Below are 20,213 nucleotides of genomic sequence, written 5' to 3' on the forward strand. Positions count from 1 at the left end.
AGCCCACTGTAAATGTCTTCTGTGTGAACTGGTGTAGCAGTTAGATTGACCCAGGAGCCTCTGCACAGCTGACTTCTCTTCTGCCTTTTCTGCTTTTTGGTGTTCTGAAGGTAAGACTGAGTATCCCCCTGAAGGACTTGCTGTGATTTAGCCAGTAAGGACTTCTCGGGCTAACGTGGCATTAGAAACGTTGTGCAGTGTTTTGAGTCGCTGTGATACTTGAACTATGTCAGGGTTTTCACAGTGTTTATATGCACAACAGTGATTGGAGGCTTTCCTGTGGTTGTAAAAAAAGAGCAGTTATATTCAAGTTATGCTTGAAAATCATTGTTTTTTTCTTGACCTCACCTTGAAAGTTAAAGTATATTGTGTGAGAGAGTAATGACACGACAAAATATCTATTATATTTGAATGGTAAATAAGTTAAGGTTTTAGTGCAAAATTTGAAATTAGTAAATATTTATTTTGAAACTATTGTTAATAGAATATTTAGTTCAACAGAATATAGAAAAGTTATAGTCAAACAATTGATGTCCTTTTTCATTCATTCTCTTTTGGAACAGCACAATGTTCCAGAAGTATTGTGTGCCACATAGTCACTAGGAGGAGTGGTGGAGGGGGATGGGGCTCGACAAAGCCTGAGAGAGACCGAGACAGAGAGAGACAGAGACAGAGACAGAGAGACAGAGACAGAGAGACAGAGAGACAGAGAGAGAGAGAGAGAGAGAGAGAGAGAGAGAGAGAGATTATTACTGTTAATTTTTATTGTTTATTTCACTTTTGTTTATTTTCTACTTCACTTGCTTTGGCAATGTTAACATATGTTCCCCATGCCAATAAAGCCCTTAAATTGAATTGAATTGAATTGAGATAGAGAGAAAGAGAGACAGAGACATAGAGAGAGAGAGAGAGAGAGACAAATAGACAGAGAGAGAGAGGAACTATTTTCAACACAGATCGCTCCCTCCACTCCCAATTACTTCCATCAAAAGGAATGCATGTTACCATGGCAACCCCCACCAGCTGTTTAGGGGCTTTGTGAGACCTTGCAGATGTCTGTCTGATGGACTCTGAGTTTGACAAAGTCTCTGTCCACTGTTCTGCCTGAGAAGAACTGCAACTTTTAATACAAATAAATACTTTTAAAACAAAGAAAAGTGATAACCATCTATTCTAAATTGCCTTTTTATACAATGATTAAACTCTATTAGGATATTAATCAATGTTTTCATATTTTTTCCTTATGTTTTGAAGTTGTCAGCTTTTCAGGAAAAGCACATTTCACCCGTTGAGAAATCAAAGCTGGCTTATAGGATCTATTTATCTTTTTTTCAGTCTAGCAGTGAACTAAATGAAGTATTCAGGTTTGAGTTAACGACTAAAGAATGGCAAACTGTTTACGCAATGGAATGTTTTTTTTCTTCACATATCCTCTTGCCTTTTGGGGAATTTAAAACGTTTATTTAACTGTCTAACTTAGTATGAGAGGAGGTCGCATTTCCCTCCTCTAGTTGTTTGGTTCTATGTGCTGAAGGGTAGCTACTGTTGTGCAGAGTTGAACGTTTAAACCAATTCAAGAAAGAGAGAAAGGACTGTGGACATTTTGAATTGGCTGCATGGCAACCCTAAGAAAGCTCTAATCCTTGACAGGAAGGAAGTTATTGTCCTCATGCCATCTCTTCACCAAAAGTCTGACGTGGACATGGCGAAAATCTAAACTCGAGTCAGCATTTAAAAAAAAAACCCCGATGGAATTAACCATAGAGTCTTAGCTAGACCAGGAACGCCGGATCTCACTCCTTCACTTCTTCAACCACTGAGCAAATGTACAGAATCACAAGGGGATGGAAACCCAGGGGGATGGGTGTGAGAGAGAGAGGGAGAGAGACTCAGAGAGACGAGAGGTTTAGATTTACAGGAAGCAGGAGCGTATTGTCTAGCGACACTCCTCTGGTTCCGTGCCAGTACAGCTAGAAGCGATGAGGGTCTGAAGGCCTGTATCCAGCGTTGCAGACTGGCTAGCCCGTTTGTAGATGACAAAAGAGCTTCTGTGTTACATCGTAAATGGCTGACATACTCAATACCACATCAGGCCAGACTTCAGAGTGAAATGTGTTTATTCCAGAAACACATGTACAGCCAACTCCATACTCAATACGAACTCAAACACATAATTGGCACAGATTTTGTATTAGTTACAGCTTGTGGTAAATTGTTAAATGATGTAACTGGAGGAATAGGAAGCTGATATCAGTTGTTTAATGTGAGACAGGCGTGTGTTTTAAAGTTTGGGACCAGTAGACAAACTGAGCGGATTTAAGTCCAGAGAGAATAACAGAGAAAAGGTCTAACACACAATTCCATTCAGATATGTATCTTAGTCACATGTTTCAACCCACTGCTTTAAGGTTATACCCCGTGAGAAAAGAGACAAAGCAAGAGAGAGGTGATGGTGGGATAGGGTCAGGTGACTAAGTCTTAACGGGTTACATGGACTCCATATATCAGTCCTTGACTTTTCTCCCGTTCTCTTTTGTGTAGCTTAGAGGTCCCATGTGTAATGAATGGCCCATGTGTGTCAATATAAAAAACCTTTTCTAAATCTATTTTATTTGCCCCTCCTGAGATTTTTTCTCAGATAGAGCACTTTGATTTGTTGTGAAAAGGTGTCATTTAAAGCATGGTAAAAATATGCTTGCTGTTCAAGTAGCTTGCTGTTCAAGGAACGATAACATCAACATAGGGATTGTGGACATAGGGTATTGTGGACATACCCAACATAGGGATTGTGCACATAGGGTATTGTGGACATACCCAACATAGGGATTGTGGACATAGGGTGTTGTGGACATACCCAACATAGGGATTGTGGACATACCTATTCCAAAGGTTCTGGAATAGGTTCGCAACATTTGACATGTTGTGAGATTTGCAGTAAAGGTTCTGAAATGGAATGGACAGGTGTGTCCTGTGACAGATACCACCTATTTCCTGTACTGCATCATGTATCTCATTGGACCTAGTTGTCCAGAGAAAAACAGCTAATTCAGAAAATATGTTATTTGTTAGTATATTTCTCAAGACTAACAACGTATGACTAGATTCATTTATAATTTTTTTAAATTATTTTATTTCTAAATAAGTGCATGAGTTCAAAAGTGCATTGAGTCTTTGAGAGGTACTTTTCCAGTGTTTTTCAGAATGTACATTTAATGCCGGTAAATGTTTGTCTATTTACCATGCTGAGGTCCTCCTCTGACCCACATGCACAGAGGCTGAGCCCCTAGTCCCCCTTTAGCCACCAAGCTTCTTTTCCAAGACATTTAACCACCGGTTATATCACCCTGGATAAGCAGAAAGAATTCCCTAATCCTGCAGCCTTTAAAGCCTCTTTGAAAACGTTTAGATCTGCCTGGGCTGTTTCCCTCATAGTCGAGTTTACGCCCCAACCCAACTTGCTTACCCAACAAACATTCAAATTAAATACCTGCTGAAAAAGGGCCTCTTTATATCAGTTTCCTCTACCTCTACCCTGTTTGATTATGAGCACCGCTTTCCAAATAAAATAATAATAAAATAATTAGTCATCCTCCCAATGAACTGATTGTCTTCCACATAATTTAAGAAAACATGACTAAGTATGAATATGTTAAAATATCATTAAATAGGAAGTTTGGGAACACCGTAGCCCTCCAAGCTCAATATGGACATTTCTTGGAGATGATACCAGTATCTTTGTTTTCACTGTCGGTTCTCACATCTCTAGCATCCTCTCAGACACTACCTAGCCATATGTTTGTTAGAGGTGGTAGTCCAAGTTCTCAGTGAATAAACACTTATTTTTTTTATTTTTCAAAGCAGAGAACTTTCCTTGTGCACAGTATTTTGAGACGTCATCATCCGCAACTGCTGCCAGAGTCCCTGTTTTTTTCCACATCCAGAGTTCCAGACGCAGCAGAGGAACACATAGCTTTGACACGGCTCATCTCTAGACCGGGGCCTTGATCCCTTCTCCTACTGAGTAGTTTTCCTCGCTGGCCAATCAAAAAATGTGAGCTGAACAGACTAAACAGGCTTGGCATGATTGGTTATTGTGACATCTTAGGCCATTGTGATTGGCTGCTTACATTGTCACTCAACTTTTGCGGGAACATGACCCAAACTGCATATGGTCCTCATCAGCAGTGGCCTGTTGTGATAGCAGTGACCCACTGACACAATGTAGTCTGTTGTGATAGCAGTGACCTACTGACACAATGTAGTCTGTTGTGATAGCAGTGACCCACTGACACAATGTAGTCTGTTGTGATAGCAGTGACCCACTGACACAATGTAGCCTGTTGTGAAAGCCACTCTAAAATGTGCTGTTTTGTCACACAACCACAGATGTCTCATGTTTTGAGGGACCATGCGATTGGCATTCTGACTGCAGAAATGTCCACCAGAGCTGTTGCCAGATAATTGAATGTTAATTTCTCTACCATAAGCCGCCTCCAACATCACTTTAGAGAATTTGTCAGGACGTCCAACTGGCCTCACAATCGCAGACCATGTGTAACCACGCCAGCCCAGGACCTCCACATCCAGCTTCTTGACCTGCGGGATCATCTGAGACCAGCAACCCAAGACAGCTGCTAAAACTGTGGATTTGCACAACCAAATAAATTCTTCACAAACTGTCAGAAACCGTCCTTAACAAGGTCTTGACCTGACTGCAGTTCGGGGTAGTAACTGACTTCAGTGAACAAATGCTCACCTTCGATGGCCACTGGCATGCTGGAGAAGTGTGATCTTCATGGATGAATCCCGGTTTCAACTGTACCAGGTAGAAACGGTTTGCGTGTGGACGAGCGGTTTGCTGATGTCAACGTTGTGAACAATGCCCCATGGTGGCAGTGGGGTTATGGTATGGGCAGGCATAAGCTACAGACAACAAACACAATTGCATGTTATCGATGGCAATTTGAATGCACAGAGATATCATAACGAGATCCTGAGGTCCATTGTCGTGCGATTCATCCACCGCCATCTCGTCCTGTTTCAGCATGGTAATGCACAGCCCCATGTTGGAAGGATCTGTACACAATTCCTGGAAGCTGAAAATGTCCCCATTTTTCCATGGCCTGTATACTTACCAGACATATCATCCATTGACCATGTTTGGGATGCTCTGGATCGACTTGTATGACAGCGTGTTCCAGTTCCCACCAATATCCAGCAACTTCGCACAGCCATTGAAGAGGAGTGGGACAACATTCCACAGGCCACAATCGAGAGCCTGATCAACTCTATGCGAAGGAGATGTGTGGCGCTCCATGAGTCAAATGGTGGTCACACCAGATACTGACGGGTTTTCTGATCCACACCTTGACCTTTATTTGCGGGGTATCTGTGACATGAGTATCTGTCAGGGGTGAATGTTAGGCGGTACAGTACGGTACATCATCCGAGCAAAAGACATAGTGGGGGTACGCCGTACCGGTAAAACATGAGCCTATCGCAATAATTTTAAAAAAATGTCCAGAAAACTATAGGCCATTATACCACTTTTTATCATTACTAAACTCAGCAAAAAAAATGATCTTCCCTTTTTCAGGACCCTGACTTTCAAAGATAATTCGTAAAAATCTAAATAGCTTCACAGATCTTCATTGTAAAGGGTTTAAACACTGTTTCCCATGCTTGTTCAATGAACCAAAAACAATTAATGAACATGCACCTGTGGAACGGTCGTTTTAAGACACTAACAGCTTACAGAGGGGTAGGCAATTAAGGTCACAGTTATGAAAACTTAGGACACTAAAGAGGCCTTTCGACTGACTCTGAAAATCACCAGAAGAAAGATTCCCAGGGTCCCCTGCTCATCTGCGTGAACGTGCCTTAGGCATGCTGCAAGGAGGCATGAGGACTGCAGATGTGGCCAGGGCAATAAATTGCAATGTCTGTACTGTGAGACACCTTAGACAGCGCTACAGGGAGACAGGACGGACAGCTGATCGTTCTCGCAGGGGGAAACCTACTGTTAGCTTTATATTTTGAAATAAATAAATACAAAGTATACAGATAATATAACCATGTTTAACTCCGTGAACCATGTTTAACTCCGTCCTCATGCCTCAAACGTCAAGCCATGCTACAAACAAGCTTTAAAATGCCTGCGAAAGATGTGACTCTGTGTCACGATCGTCATAAGGAGTGGACCAAAATGCAGCGTGGTATGTTTCCATCCTTTTTATTCGGAAGAAAAAACTCAAATAACAAAAACAATAAAGCGAACAAATGAAACGTGAAGCTCAGAGTAGTGCTCACAGGCAACTATACCTAGACAAGATCCCACAAAGCACAAAGGGGAAATGGCTGCCTAAATATGATCCCCAATCAGAGACAACGATAAACAGCTGCCTCTGATTGGGAATCAGGCCAACATAGACATATAAACACCTAGTCACACCCCGACCTAACCAACATAGAGAATAAAAAGCTCTCTGTGGTCAGGGTGTGACACTCTGATGCGTATGGGGATACATTGATTAATCTCTATGACCATCTGAAGCTGAGCTGCGGCCTTCAATATTCGAGGAGACAAAAAAAAAAGGGAATTTTCTATTCTGCCCCTATTAATTGAGCTTTTCACTTTCTGAAAAAGAGATGTTTAAACCCAGGCAGCTTTTAGGGAAGCACTTCTGCTGTTGGGTTTATCAACGGACGAGTAGTCAGCAGTTTAAGCTTACAATGTTCTGTGTCGATCGAGCCTCTGTCTGGGTTTGAAAGGTATAACTTTTGGAAGTGCCATGCTTAGATTCATACGGATGTCTAATATTTCATTATTTGCTAATAGGAACCGTTTCGTTGCAAACAACACACTCTGGTTTGATATAGGAGAAATACGGTAAGAATGCCTATTCCTCTGTCCATTCTTCCCCGTAAACTTATATTTTCATTATCCACCTTTCTTTTGAGACAATCTCAGAGGGATCTCAGAGGGGCAATCAGAAGGAAGATATTAGGCTACGTTATTAACATTGAACTGATTATATAGCCTACTAACCAGATGTGGTAAAAGGTGTTTAATATTTGCCCAAGTTCAAACCTCTCGCCGACCCTTGCTGTACACTATTCTAGTTTAGTGAGGATAGGAGGGTGAACAGGGCCGTTCTGCCACCCATACATTGTTTGGGGTTCATGTGCATGCAGACAAAGAAGGTCCTGTACCCAGAAGATATAATCTACTTTCATCCCTGATATCTGTGTTCTCAGTCATGTGAAATCCATAGATTAGGACCTAATGAATGTATTTCAATTGACTGATGTCCTTTGGGAAATGAGAATAAATAGAGAGAGAGAGAGAGACAGAGACAGAGACAGAGTCAGAGACAGAGATACAGAGATACAGAGACAGAGATACAGAGACAGAGACAGAGACAGAGACAGAGACCGAGATACAGAGACAGAGATACAGAGTCAGAGATACAGAGACAGAGACAGAGATACAGAGACAGAGACAGTCAGAGACAGAGACACAGAGTCAGAGACAGAGATACAGAGTCAGAGACAGAGATACAGTCAGAGACAGAGATACAGAGACAGAGTCAGAGACAGAGATACAGAGTCAGAGACAGAGATACAGAGTCAGAGTCAGAGATAGAGAAGTCAGTGAAGTGCACCTGTGAGACAAAGGGCCCTTGTTTTGAAGCACAGATCAAACTCTTCACAGGGCTCAGTCAGAGAGAGATGGAAGACAGGGGTTTTGCTCTACAGGACAAAGATATAGTCCCTGTTGGGGTCAATTAGAACTGTCCTTGTTTTTGAAAGAAAAGCAAATTTTTTGTCCATTAAAATAACATAAAATTGATCAGAAATACAGTGCAGACATTGTTAATGTTGTAAATGACTATTGTAGCTGGAAACGGCAGATTTTTTTTATGGAATATCTACATAGGCTACAGAGGCCCATTATCAGCAACCATCACTCCTGTGTTCCAATGGCACGTTGTGTTAGCTAATCCAAGTTTATCATTATAAAAGGCTAATTGATATTTAGAAAACCCTTTTGCAATTATAGTAGCACAGCTGAAAATTGTAATTCTGGTTAAATATGCAATAAAACTACCCTTCTTTAGACTAGTTGAGTATCTGGAGCATCAGCATTTGTGGGTTTGATTACAGGCTACGAATGGCCAGAAACAAAAACCTTTCTTCTGAAACTCGTCAGTCTATTCTTGTTCTGAGAAATGAAGGCTATACCATGCGAGAAATTGCCAAGAAACTGAAGATCTCGTACAACGCTGTGTACTACTCCCATCACAGAACAGCGCAAACTGTCTCTAACCAGAATAGAAAGAGGAGTGGAGGCCCCGGTGCACAACTGAGCAAGAGGACAAGTACATTACAGTGTCTAGTTTGAGAAACAGACACCTAACACGTCCTCAACTGGCAGCTTCATTAAATAGTACCCACAAAACACCAGTCTCAACGTCAACAGTGAGGAGGCGACTCCGGGATGCTGAGCTTCCAGGCAGAGTTGCAAAGAAATAGTCATATCTCAGACTGGCCAATAGAAAGAAAAGATTAAGATGGGCCAAAGAACACAGACACTGGACAGACACACCTCTCCCTACCATAATACCATGACAGTAGTAAATAAGATAGAGAGAGAAAGAGACAGAGACAGAGACAGGACCTCTCCCTACCATAATACCATGACAGTAGTAAATAAGCCAGCGTGGAGAGGGAACATCCCACTGGGCACGAACTGGTTGAAATCAACGTTGTTTCAACGTCATTTGTCAACGTATTGTGACGTGGAATCTAGGTGGAAAATAGGGTGACATTTCAACCACAGAATTGTGTCATTCATCATGGTAACCAATTTTCAACATAGACAAACTTATTTATAAAATATGTTTAATTTTTACCTTTGAAACAACGTCAGATCTTCAACGTTTTATCAACTACCCCCCCCCCCCCCCAAAAAAAAAATTTTTTTTAAAAAAGAGACTGGGCAGCACCTCCTAGTGGAGAGCAGATCCATCTACAGCTGACATTTGGTCTCCAAACCAGAGTTTTAACCAATCCCTGCTTAGTTTTGATATTTGTCACTGACTACTACCAATGTGCTGTGGTGAAAATGATTATTGAGCGATCTCTAAATAATGAAATAGATTCACTGTTGCTATCCAAGTCATTCCAAAGGGTAGGTTTAATAACAGAGCAAATGAAATGGGACTCGTACTTTATCCCTCCTGTATCATCAAGGATGATATTTAGGCCTGTAGAGCATTAAGGAAGTCATCAACAGATATTGTTTCAGTTCAACCCAGGATTCAACTAAAAATAGACACTACATATAGAGGCCATAGAGCTCCAATTATTATCTGTCAAGTTGATCATTCATATGCGGGATTCACATCTCCATCTCATCCAAAAATAGGACTAAATCAAATCAAACTTGATTTAAAGTGCGTTTAAAAAGTTCGATGTAGTCCTATTCTTTAACTTTTTGTTGAGATGGAGACATGAATCCAACATATCAATTATTAATTTGTAAACTGGATTTTGAATTGTATTCGGTTGTCAACGCGACCAAATTTCGACATTTAAAGGAGATGTATCTTCTGCTTGGATAGTTCCATCTATACCACAGACTTAGACTGGCTTTAATTACAGTTTGTCTACAAATTAATCATTCATATGTTGGATTCATGTCTCCATCTCAAACAAAACAATTAGTCTGTGTGATTAATGGGGGGGGGGAACTTTACATCTGTAAAGTTCGAATGGTTTGAGCTACAAACTATTAAAAGATATCTATGAAAAGCTGAGAATCTCACGAACACACAAGTAGTGTCTATAATACTGTAATAAGCGCACATAGTTGCTGTCACAAACTCTAAACTCCACACAGTTGTCACTGACTAGTTGGACAATACTTTCCCACTGAGAAAAATATATAAATTCATTTTTATCAGGTTTTTGCTTTGGCACAACTTGTTTTTTTTTATTGACATTTGTCATTAAAACTCATGAAAGCAACTGTTTATGTCAAATAATTTTGTGTTCTACTTGTATCCCTGGTTATTGTGATAATAAAATGATAAAACACTTCATTGTGAGGCTCAATATAAGGGCTGGACATGCAGACAAATGAAAAGCTGATTTTTAGCTGGGATCTCAGGACTGATAGGGTTAAAAAGAAATGATATGTTGGATTCAAGTCTCCAACTAAACTAAAGAAAAGGATTGAATCTATCCAAACATTACATACCTAGTTGATATTTGGTTGGGTTGTCAACCAAACAACACAATTCAAGATTACTTTAGTTAAGAATACTTTAGTTACGGTTATCTTACAAACAAATGTATTTATTCAACCTTAAAAGGAGGTTATTGTAACTATAAATGTAATCATAGAAGGCGTGCATGCTTAAGATAGCATGTGAAAGGTTTCAGGTCTGTGGAGATTCTTCACAATTGCTATAGCAAGCTGTTCAGAACCTCGACAGCATCGATCATGTACTTTTACTGTGCTATTGATGTAATCTCAACTGGAATCCAGGTCATTTGATTGTTCTATGAGATGAAGCACAGTGATAACACAATAAGTTGTTGTATAAAATGTAAAAAATATCTGACATTGATAGTGCAGTGAAAACACATTTAGATGACAACTAAACCAAAAAAATTGAAATTGTTTTCCGTTGGACTGGTTGAAAGCATAGCGATAACACATTGGGAATTCAACATATTTCTGGTTGTCTTTTTGAGTGTGTGAAAATAGGTTGGAATCTCATTGATCAATATCAGTCTTTTTGAGTGGGTGAGTAAAGGTTGAAACGTCTCAAACAAATATTACCCACATTTCCACAAATAACGTGGTGTGCCCAGTGAGATGCCTGTTCATAAAGAAGGTGGAATGTGATCCAAGTCTATGCTAAAAATCTATACAAGTTTACCTCAATGTAATACTGTAGGCCACTAGTACTAGACTATATTCAAAATTACTTATCTTATTATCTATTATTCAGGTGGAAATCAATAAGTCGATCAGGAGATGGAATTTAGCTCCGGTGATTGAATTGAAGAGTCATTTGAGCTATCCACAAAGAATGTGAACGTAGATATCTCCATATAATCAGACAGGACAGTGAACGGTTTGTCTGGAACCAAACACTACCCATGAGCCTTTGTGATTCTTGAAGTAGCATCTTGTATTTTGCCTGCATGACTTGTTTGACCACACCTGAGCAAATGTCTGGACTGTGTCTGGCCCGTACACTTTATACACTGTGTATAATAAGGTACATAGTGCTGCAATCTAGACAGGTGGTAAACTGGAAAGGTATATGACCTCAACTGCACCTCGTTATCAACCAAACGTCAGTTGAATTGAATGTGTGTAATGTGTATTAAAATGTTCCTCTTTGTGTCTCTCTCTAGACTGAACGATGAGGGTGTGTATCGTCTTCCTCCTGTGCCTAGCTGGCCAGGTGTTCACCGCTGCCATTGTAAGTGTCCCTTTGATGTGTGTGTTTGTGTGTGTGTGTGTGTTCACTTGTATTGTCACTGAAAAAGCATTGCAAGCAATCATAATAACACCATCATCATAACCATTTCAGACCGAGGAGGAGCCCATCATTGATGATGTCGTTGAGGAGGTAAGGTCATTGACTTGTTTACAGAATTCTATGGACAGGTGTGCTAAATAAGGGGGGAAACAATATTACACAGCTTGAACATACCCACTGGGCACACACTGGTTTGTTTGAATCAATGTTGTTCCCACATCATGGATTAGATGTTGAATTGATGTCTGTGCCCAGTGGGAGCAAATTAGGAATAGTGTACTGTAGGAATAAAAACAAAGCCAGATGAAAATAATTAGGAATATTGTAGTTTAGGATTAAAAACACAGCCAGATTAAAAGCAATGACTCTACATTTATATTCTTTACTCTCTCTGTGTCTTTTGACAAATTAACAAACTAAAACAAAACAGTACAACTTTGAATAAAATAATTTATCTCCACCATTTTGTGGCAGAGGACTTTTCTCTTGAATGATGACCATTTCCTGCAATGAAGCCAAATCGAGAGAGAGAGAGAGAGTTAGAGTTAGAGAGAGAGCGAGAGAGAGTTAGAGAGAGAGAGAGAGAGAGAGAGTTAGAGAGAGAGAGAGAGAGTTAGAGAGAGAGAGAGAGAGAGAATTAGAGAGAGAGAGAGTTAGAGAGAGAGAGAGAGAGAGAGTTAGTTAGAGAGAGAGCGAGAGAGAGTTAGAGAGAGAGAGAGAGAGAGAGAGAGAGAGAGAGAGAGAGAGAGAGAGAGAGTAGAGAGAGAGCGAGAGAGTAGAATCCCACAGGTTATAAATACAGCGGACTGGAAACCATGACGTTTTAATGGCTTCACCACATGTGGCTCAGACTCTATCCATCCCATCCAGCTGCAGGCTGCTAGACCTCTCTCAAGACCTGTCTGAAGTATAGATGTCTGCTAGACCTCTCTCAAGACCTGTCTGAAGTACAGACTTTGGCTACACTTCCTTCTGCACCGTGATAACTAAAGAGATTTAGCTACAGCTCAATTTCCTGGTACTGAAGTAGTGCTACCAAATCATGCCCATTGCCCGTAGCTTATGTACAAAACTGTCATCTTTGATATGGTATATATTCACTTTAAATGTGATGAGTCAAACTGTTGGAAGTACAGTCTATTGTCGGCTCCATGTTGTGACTGGTTTGTCTCAGGCACAGCCAGAAGTGGGAGCCAACCCAGTGCAGGTAGAGATCGGAGACTTTGACGAGGCCATTGATGTTGAGGAGGAGGAAGAGGACATCGCTGAGAGTGAGTAAATACACATTGTAGCTGGTTGAGAGATGCTGGTTGAGAGAAGCTGGTTGAGACAATGCCAAGAATGTGCAAAGCTGTCGTCAAGGCAAAGGGTGGCTACTTTGAAGAATCTCAAATATAAAATACATTTTATTTTTGATTAACACTTTTTTGGTTACTACATGATTCCATATGTGTAATTTCATAGTTTTGATGTCTTCACTATTATTCTACAATGTAGAAAATAATCAAACTAAAGAAAAACCCTTGAATGACTTTTGACTGGTACTATGTGATCATCTAAAAATGTAAGCAAGGTTAGAAATTATTATGTTTTAGTCAAATATTACATCAGTTTGGGCTTCTTGTGGTCAATTTGCAGTCTACAAATTATTTGTAATTATGTACCGGCCCCCTGACCATCCGCTCAAGAAAATATTGTCCCGCAGCTGAATCTAGTTGATGATCCCTGGGCTAGTATATATTTTAAGCTGCTTAGGAACTATTAGCTTTAGTAAATGAAGCTGTATGTTGGTGCTCCTTTGCAGCAGCTGTGTTGTGAGATGTTGGCTAGATAGTAGAGAGGGGGGGGGGGGGGGGGGGGGGGGGGGGACACACGTTGGTAATGACAGAGTGCTTCTGTCTCAAAAGACAGACCTTTTATTATGTGTTCCATCCAATGGTTCCACCAAGCTTCTTGGAAATGAAAAATACCCCCTTCTCCTAATTGGAAGGGGCGCCGCCACACTCCTTCTCTGCTAACTACCGCCAGGAATATATATATACAATTAATTTGGAAAGTATTCAGACCCCTTGACTTTTCCCCACATTTTGTTATGTGACAGCTGTATTCTAAAATTGATTAAATATTTTTTTCTCCTCGTCAATCTACACACAATACCCCATAATGACATCACAATACCCCATAATGACAAAGCAAAAACTGTTTTTTAGACATTTTTTATTTCATTTATAAAATTAAAAATTAAAAAATCACATTTACATAAGTATTCAGACCCTTTACTCAGTACTTTGTTGAAGCGCCTTTGGCAGCGATTAAAGCTTTGAGTCTTCTTGAGTATAAGTATAAGCTTGGCAAACCTGTATTTGGGGAGTTTCTCCTATCCTCTCAAGCACTGTCTGATTGGATGGGGAGCATCACTGCACAGCTATTTTCAGGTCTCTCCAGAGATGTTTGATCGGGTTCAAGTCCGGGCTCTGGCTGGGCCACTCAAGGACATTCAGAGACTTGTCCCGAAACCACTCCTGCGTTGTCTTAGCTGTGTGCTTAGTGTCGTTGTCCTGTTGGAAGGTGAACCTTCGCCCCAGTCTGAGGTCCTGAGCGCTCTGGAGCAGGTTTTCATCAAAGATCTCTTTGTACTTTGCTCCGTTCATCTTTCCCTCAATCCTGACTAGTCTCCCAGTCCCTGCCGCTGTAAAACATCCCCACAGCATGATGCTGCCACCACTATGCTTCACTGTAGGGATGGTGCCAGGTTTCCTCCAGACATGATGCTTGGCATTCAGCCAAAGAGTTCTATCTTAGTTTCATCAAACCAAAGAATCTTGTTTCTCATGGGCTGGGAGTCTTTAGGTGCATTTTGGCAAACTCCAAGCAAACTCTTTTACTGAGGAGTGGCTTTCATCTAGCCACTACAGTGGAACTGGAGCTCTGTCAGAGTGACCATCGGGTTCTTGATCACCTCCTTGACCAAGGCCCTTCTCCCCCTGAATACTCAGTTTGGCCGGGCGGCCATCTCTAGGAAGAGTTTTGGTGGTTCCAAACTTCTTCCATTTAAGAATGATGGAGGCCACTGTGCTTTTAGGGACCTTCAATGCTGCAGAACATTTTTGGTACCCTTCCCCAGATATTTTCCTTGGAGATCTTCGGACAATTCATTCGACCTCATGGCTTGATTTTTGCTCTGACATGCACTGTCAACTGTGGGACCTTATATAGACAGGTGTGTGCATTTCCAAATCATGTCCAATCAATTACATTTACCACAGGTGGACTCCACTCAAGTTGTAGAAACATCTCAAGGATGATCAATGGAAACAGGATTCACCTGAGCTCAAATTCGAGTCTCATAGCAAAGGGTCTGAATATTTATGTAAATAAGGTATTTCTGTTTTTATTTTTAATACAATTGCATTTCTAAAAACCTGTTTTCGCTTAGTCATTTTGGGGTATTGTGTTTAGATTGCTGTGATTTTAGAATAAGGTTGTAAGGTAACAACATATGGAAAAAGTCAAGGAGTCTGAATACTTTCCAAATGCACTGTATCTGTTGAATAACTGAGCAGGAAATTCAAGGGCAAAAGAACACTTCCGATATGTTCCATTTTTAATGTTCCAGAATTTAAAGAAAATGTTTTTCCTTCGTTAGATCCCTGTTTGAACCACCACTGCAAGAAGGGGAAAGTGTGTGAGGTGGATGAGGAGAATACCCCCATGTGTGTCTGCCAGGACCCCACTACCTGCCCTGCTGCCATTGAAGAGTTTGAGCATGTGAGTTTGAGCATATCATCATAGAAATGATATTCTAATCTGTTCAGATCAACATCAAGTAGTCCAAGACATGTCTCATAGACAATACTGTTCCTAATTCAGTACAACCTTGACCTGTACAGTAATGCTACTACTGATATGCATCATTGGCTCATTCTTGATATAAATTCTGATATATATCTGATTCATGAATGTAATCTGTGTATCCCAGGTTTGCGCCACCGACAACACAACCTACGACTCTTCCTGCCACTTCTTTGCCCAGAAGTGCAGTCTGGAGGGAACCAAGAAGGGCCACAAGCTGCACCTAGACTACATCGGGCCGTGCAAATGTGAGCTATGCTTTATAGTTACAAAATGTATTTAATTAATATCAATTCAATGTAATAACCCTCCCAGGGGCTATCGAGAATGTTTTAATCTAACCATTCAATTCAGTGAAATCATTTTCACCTTTTTGAGAATCCCCTTTAGGCATATTTCCCTCTGAGACTCCGTCCCCAGTGTAATTGGTTCTGCTGTCTTAGAGCTGAAGCCTTGCTGAAGGCTTCTCCAGGGGAATGATTAATGGGCTGAACTAGAGGGATTTTGCCTTAAGGACAGAGTGAAGGGCAGGCTGTAACATGCTCACTGCGTCGCTGCCCTTCTCAATTTACCGCTGAATCTGCAGCTAAACGTCTGTCATTAAATAACAGAACCAAGCCCATGTATCTCTCACTGTTGGTGATGAGTACCTTAGGACTGAAGGGCACAGATGGAGAGGATGTTGTTGCATGTTGTGGACCCCCAAAAACTTAAAATAACACTTTTTTTTAAAACTATTGGCCTCTAAATGTCAGGTACAGTATTCAACCAAGGAATAAAACAAAAGATACAAACTCATTGCCTTAGGGGCTGTGTGCATCAACCATACATTTCAATGGACACACGTTACATTTTGAGTTCTGGGTTTTATGTTCTATGACAAAAGGCGGGTTGAGAATGGATTTTGACTTGAATGTCATACTTGCACAACAACTTTCTGACCATGACTTACTTGACTGAATTAAATTAAACCCTTTGGCTCCTTGTGGACCACAGGTCATTGAACATACCTTCTCCAATTGTTCCTGGGTATTCCCCGTTTCCTTTTTCTCTCTCTGACCATACCTAATGTTTCTTCCTGTTTATTCTCCAGTCACTGAGGCTTGTGTGGACAGAATAGCTCTAACATACAGTATAACTAACCTTCCTGTTTATTCTCCAGTCACTGAGGCTTGTGTGGACAGAATAGCTCTAACATACAGTATAACTCATTTTCCTTCCTGTTTATTCTCCAGTCATCGAGGCCTGCATGGATGCTGAGCTGAATGAGTTCCCCCTGCGTATGAGGGACTGGCTGAAGAACGTTCTGGTCACCCTGTACGAGCGCGATGAGGAGAACAACCTCCTGACTGAGAAGCAGACGCTCAGAGTAAGTCGTCTTTATCAATTTCTATCAACACAGCACAGAAACCATTTACTGTTTGCCTATTGAGGATGGGTCAAAATCATTATTAAACACAGCATAGAACCAATTCATTTTGCTTGCGTTCATTTACCGAACTCTGCAGATGGGTCAAAATATATATATATATATATACGTATTTAACCTTTATTTAACTAGGCAAGTCAAATATGAGTAAAGGATTTGATGTTCTGCTCTCACTATGAAGTTGATTCCTTTTGTGTATCCAATCCAACTGGGAATTATTTATCAGTTGGTTCAATTCGAAAGAATATTAGACAAACTAATGTTTGCAACAAAAAAAATTATACATCTGAATTGCCTTGCAGGTGAAGAAGATCTATGAGAATGAGAAGAGACTGCAGGCTGGAGAGCACTCCCTGGACCTGCTGGCCCACGACTTTGACAAGAACTACAACATGTACATTTTCCCCGTCCACTGGCAGTTCGGTCAGCTGGACCAGCACCCCGTCGACGGGTAGGTTGAGGAGAAGAAGAAGAAGAGTTTCCTGTCTTCTGCTTCAGCTGGATTGTTTCAAACATCACACAAATACAGGCTTGGGCCTCCATACCTTTGATTCAACTCTGTACCAGTCAGGACATCAATAATGAGACATTTCTACAATGTCTCAGAAAGGATATTGCCAGCCTGCCTGAATCTATTGTTTTACGAGCAAAAACAAAGCAACTGACAATGCTACATTCTTCATAATGCTGACTATTTAAAGGATCATATGGGTTTTCTAGGGTCTAAAACTATAGCTTATAAAGCCTTCATAAAGCCTTTATAAGGCCTACGTAGATGCTTCGTAACAGGTGTTCTGTGGTGTTGTAGGTTCCTGTCCCACACAGAGCTGGCCCCCCTGCGCGCCCCTCTCATCCCCATGGAGCACTGCACCACTCGTTTCTTCGAGCAATGTGACGCTGACAATGACAAGTACATCGCCCTGGAGGAGTGGGCCAACTGCTTCAGCATCAAGGAGCGTGAGTAGTTTTAAAAACACCTCGTTCATAGTTTACACTCGTTATTTTACTGCCTCAAAGAAACCAGGAGGACCAAGGCACACTTTGGGCTGTTAAATCAAATTTGATCAAAATTTGATCAAAATACAATTTGATTTGATTTGATTTAAAATGCCTTCATTGTTTGCGTCTTAAATTGCACCCTATTCCCTATATAGTGCACTACTTTTGAACAGAGCCCTTTGGGCTATATAGGGCACAGGGTGCCATTTCAGACGTAGCCATGTCTTCCCCGTCCTTCTATTTTACTGTTTGGTTTTTGATTTTAAAATGGTTCAGAGCATAGGCCATTTCATTACTGCTTGTTAATGCTGGGCTTGTTTTTCTTCTGTTTTCAGAGGATGTCAACAAGGACCTTGTCATCTAAACTCACCCGCTGACCTACAGTATGAAAACTAGTCTCTTAATGGGACGAGGTGCTAAACTGATCCCTAAATTAAATGAACGCAGTAACGGTGCTAACTGTAACTAATTAAGGACCTACCTATACCACTAACATTGATGAATAAAAGAGATGTTCACCGTCTGAACTAACAATCACAAAACGTGATCATGATGCAACTTCAAATTTGTCTTGTTTTTGGGCAAATAAATAAGCATTTTTTTAACCAGATAGATTAGTAATAGAGAGAGACTTGTGACGAGAGGGAGAAATACATGGATGTTGAACTGGTTGTGATAATGGATATTGATCACAACATTTCTCTTATTTCACTTAATCAGAGCTGTGATTTAATAACTTCAATTTGAAAATTCTTTGAAGGAGACAAATTTGTAAAATCAAATAAATTCTAAATAAATGCTCCTTTCGCTTTGTAAACATATTTAGTTGTTTTCACTCTTTTGGTGGTGGACTCATTTTGTAATTTCTGTTCTTTTGTGTGTTAGTTCATTGACTTTGACTACTGCTTTAAATTAAGGCCTGAATATCCACAGGTTGGTTTTCTGACATAGATTCTGTCACACAACAAGGGCATAAGTGTACTGAAAGGTTATTGAGACAATAAAAGGAAATATTGTTGAAACTCTACGAGGAAAGCATCTTGCAGGCTGAGCGTTTTTCCTCACACTATACCGTGTAGCGTGTTCACTGACGTTCGTATACTTTTTGGATACCGTGTGAACACAATAGAAATCTTTGCTCAAATAAAAATGATCTGAAATGTCCAACACTGTTGCATGCTTTCCTATCTGCATTTCTTCAGAATCCTCACAACGTTGATACATTTCAACTGGAACAAATGAAAAACATCTTAACACTGACTTAGAACATTTCATGGGAATTAGTTGTATTTACCTGGTAGTTTTAGGGAAAAAAGACCTCTAAAGTGTCCATATCACAGATATGAAGTACATCGTCATGAAGTATCAATTCATTCACATTTTTTAAGAATCACCTTTCCCTTAAAATAAAGAATGCCACATGTACAGTTACAGCACAAGGTGTTCTGTACTGCATGGTAGGCTACGCCTTAGACTTATGAGTACAGGCTCAGTACACGTCTCAACATCCTGTGATGACTCATCTGGTAACGACTAACACGTTCAAGTTTCAGAACACCAGAGTGTAGTCCTGGCCCTTGAGTCCAGTATGTTTTGTCAAAACATTGGTATGCCAGAATGCAAACGTTTTCTAACCCTATATTTAAGAGTCTATTTTGAAAAGTTCAAACCAGCAGCACTTTGCATACACTTGAAGCTATCCTATCTAATGACTTCTTTGTTAGACCAATAACCTCGTGCAGTTAATAAAATGTCCTGTCTGCTTCTGTTGTCATGAATGCAATGACTTATGAGATCAAATACTGTGCCATAGAATTGCATTGTCTTTGTAAAACCAGCTGGACACCCTGTCCCAGTGAACCCAGATGAATAGATTTGCCAGGACATGGCTAGTTTAGTTTTCTATAATCGTTAGAGATATAATAACATTATTACATATTATAATCAGAGAAGTTAATGAAATGTATTCTCTAAAGCAAGAGAAAGAAGATCAAATGGCCATACTTCCATATTTGGTCCAAAACTAGAACAAGCTCAGAGTTTCCTCTCGAGAGAATGTAAGAAAGGTCCCGTGAGAGTCAGAGGGAAGAAAAAGCCTGTAGGGCATTATTACAGCACCCTGTTACCATCTCCACCCGTTCAGCCAGACAGTACAGGGAGGCAGGAACTCTGAACAGCTGGAGAGCCTCATCCACAAAGGCTCAGCCAGAGGCACCGCCCCTTCTTCCACGAGGGGAAAATATCTTCCCTTCTCTCCAAGACAAACGGTGGAAATAAGAGTTGAATACAATGATACAATTGACAACAATTCTCACAGGTTTTTGGGGGGGATTAATAAACAACGTGAATTAAACAAATGTTTTGGCATA

General features: G+C 40.5%; 1 protein-coding gene across 1 annotated transcript; it reads left to right on the forward strand.

Annotated features, from left to right (window-relative positions):
- LOC129858484 (SPARC-like) lies at positions 1 to 19,011 on the forward strand. Its single transcript, XM_055927748.1, has 10 exons — positions 1 to 110; positions 11,437 to 11,504; positions 11,616 to 11,654; positions 12,739 to 12,835; positions 15,211 to 15,332; positions 15,544 to 15,664; positions 16,652 to 16,785; positions 17,148 to 17,296; positions 17,654 to 17,802; positions 18,180 to 19,011. The coding sequence occupies exons 2-10, from the start codon at positions 11,445 to 11,447 to the stop codon at positions 18,206 to 18,208; spliced, it is 900 nt and encodes a 299-aa protein (XP_055783723.1). The 5' UTR covers positions 1 to 110; positions 11,437 to 11,444; the 3' UTR covers positions 18,209 to 19,011.
- The last annotated feature ends 1,202 nt before the right edge of the window (positions 19,012 to 20,213 follow it).

This window comes from Salvelinus fontinalis, chromosome 6 (assembly GCF_029448725.1).
Source record: "Salvelinus fontinalis isolate EN_2023a chromosome 6, ASM2944872v1, whole genome shotgun sequence".
Lineage (NCBI taxonomy): Eukaryota > Metazoa > Chordata > Actinopteri > Salmoniformes > Salmonidae > Salvelinus > Salvelinus fontinalis.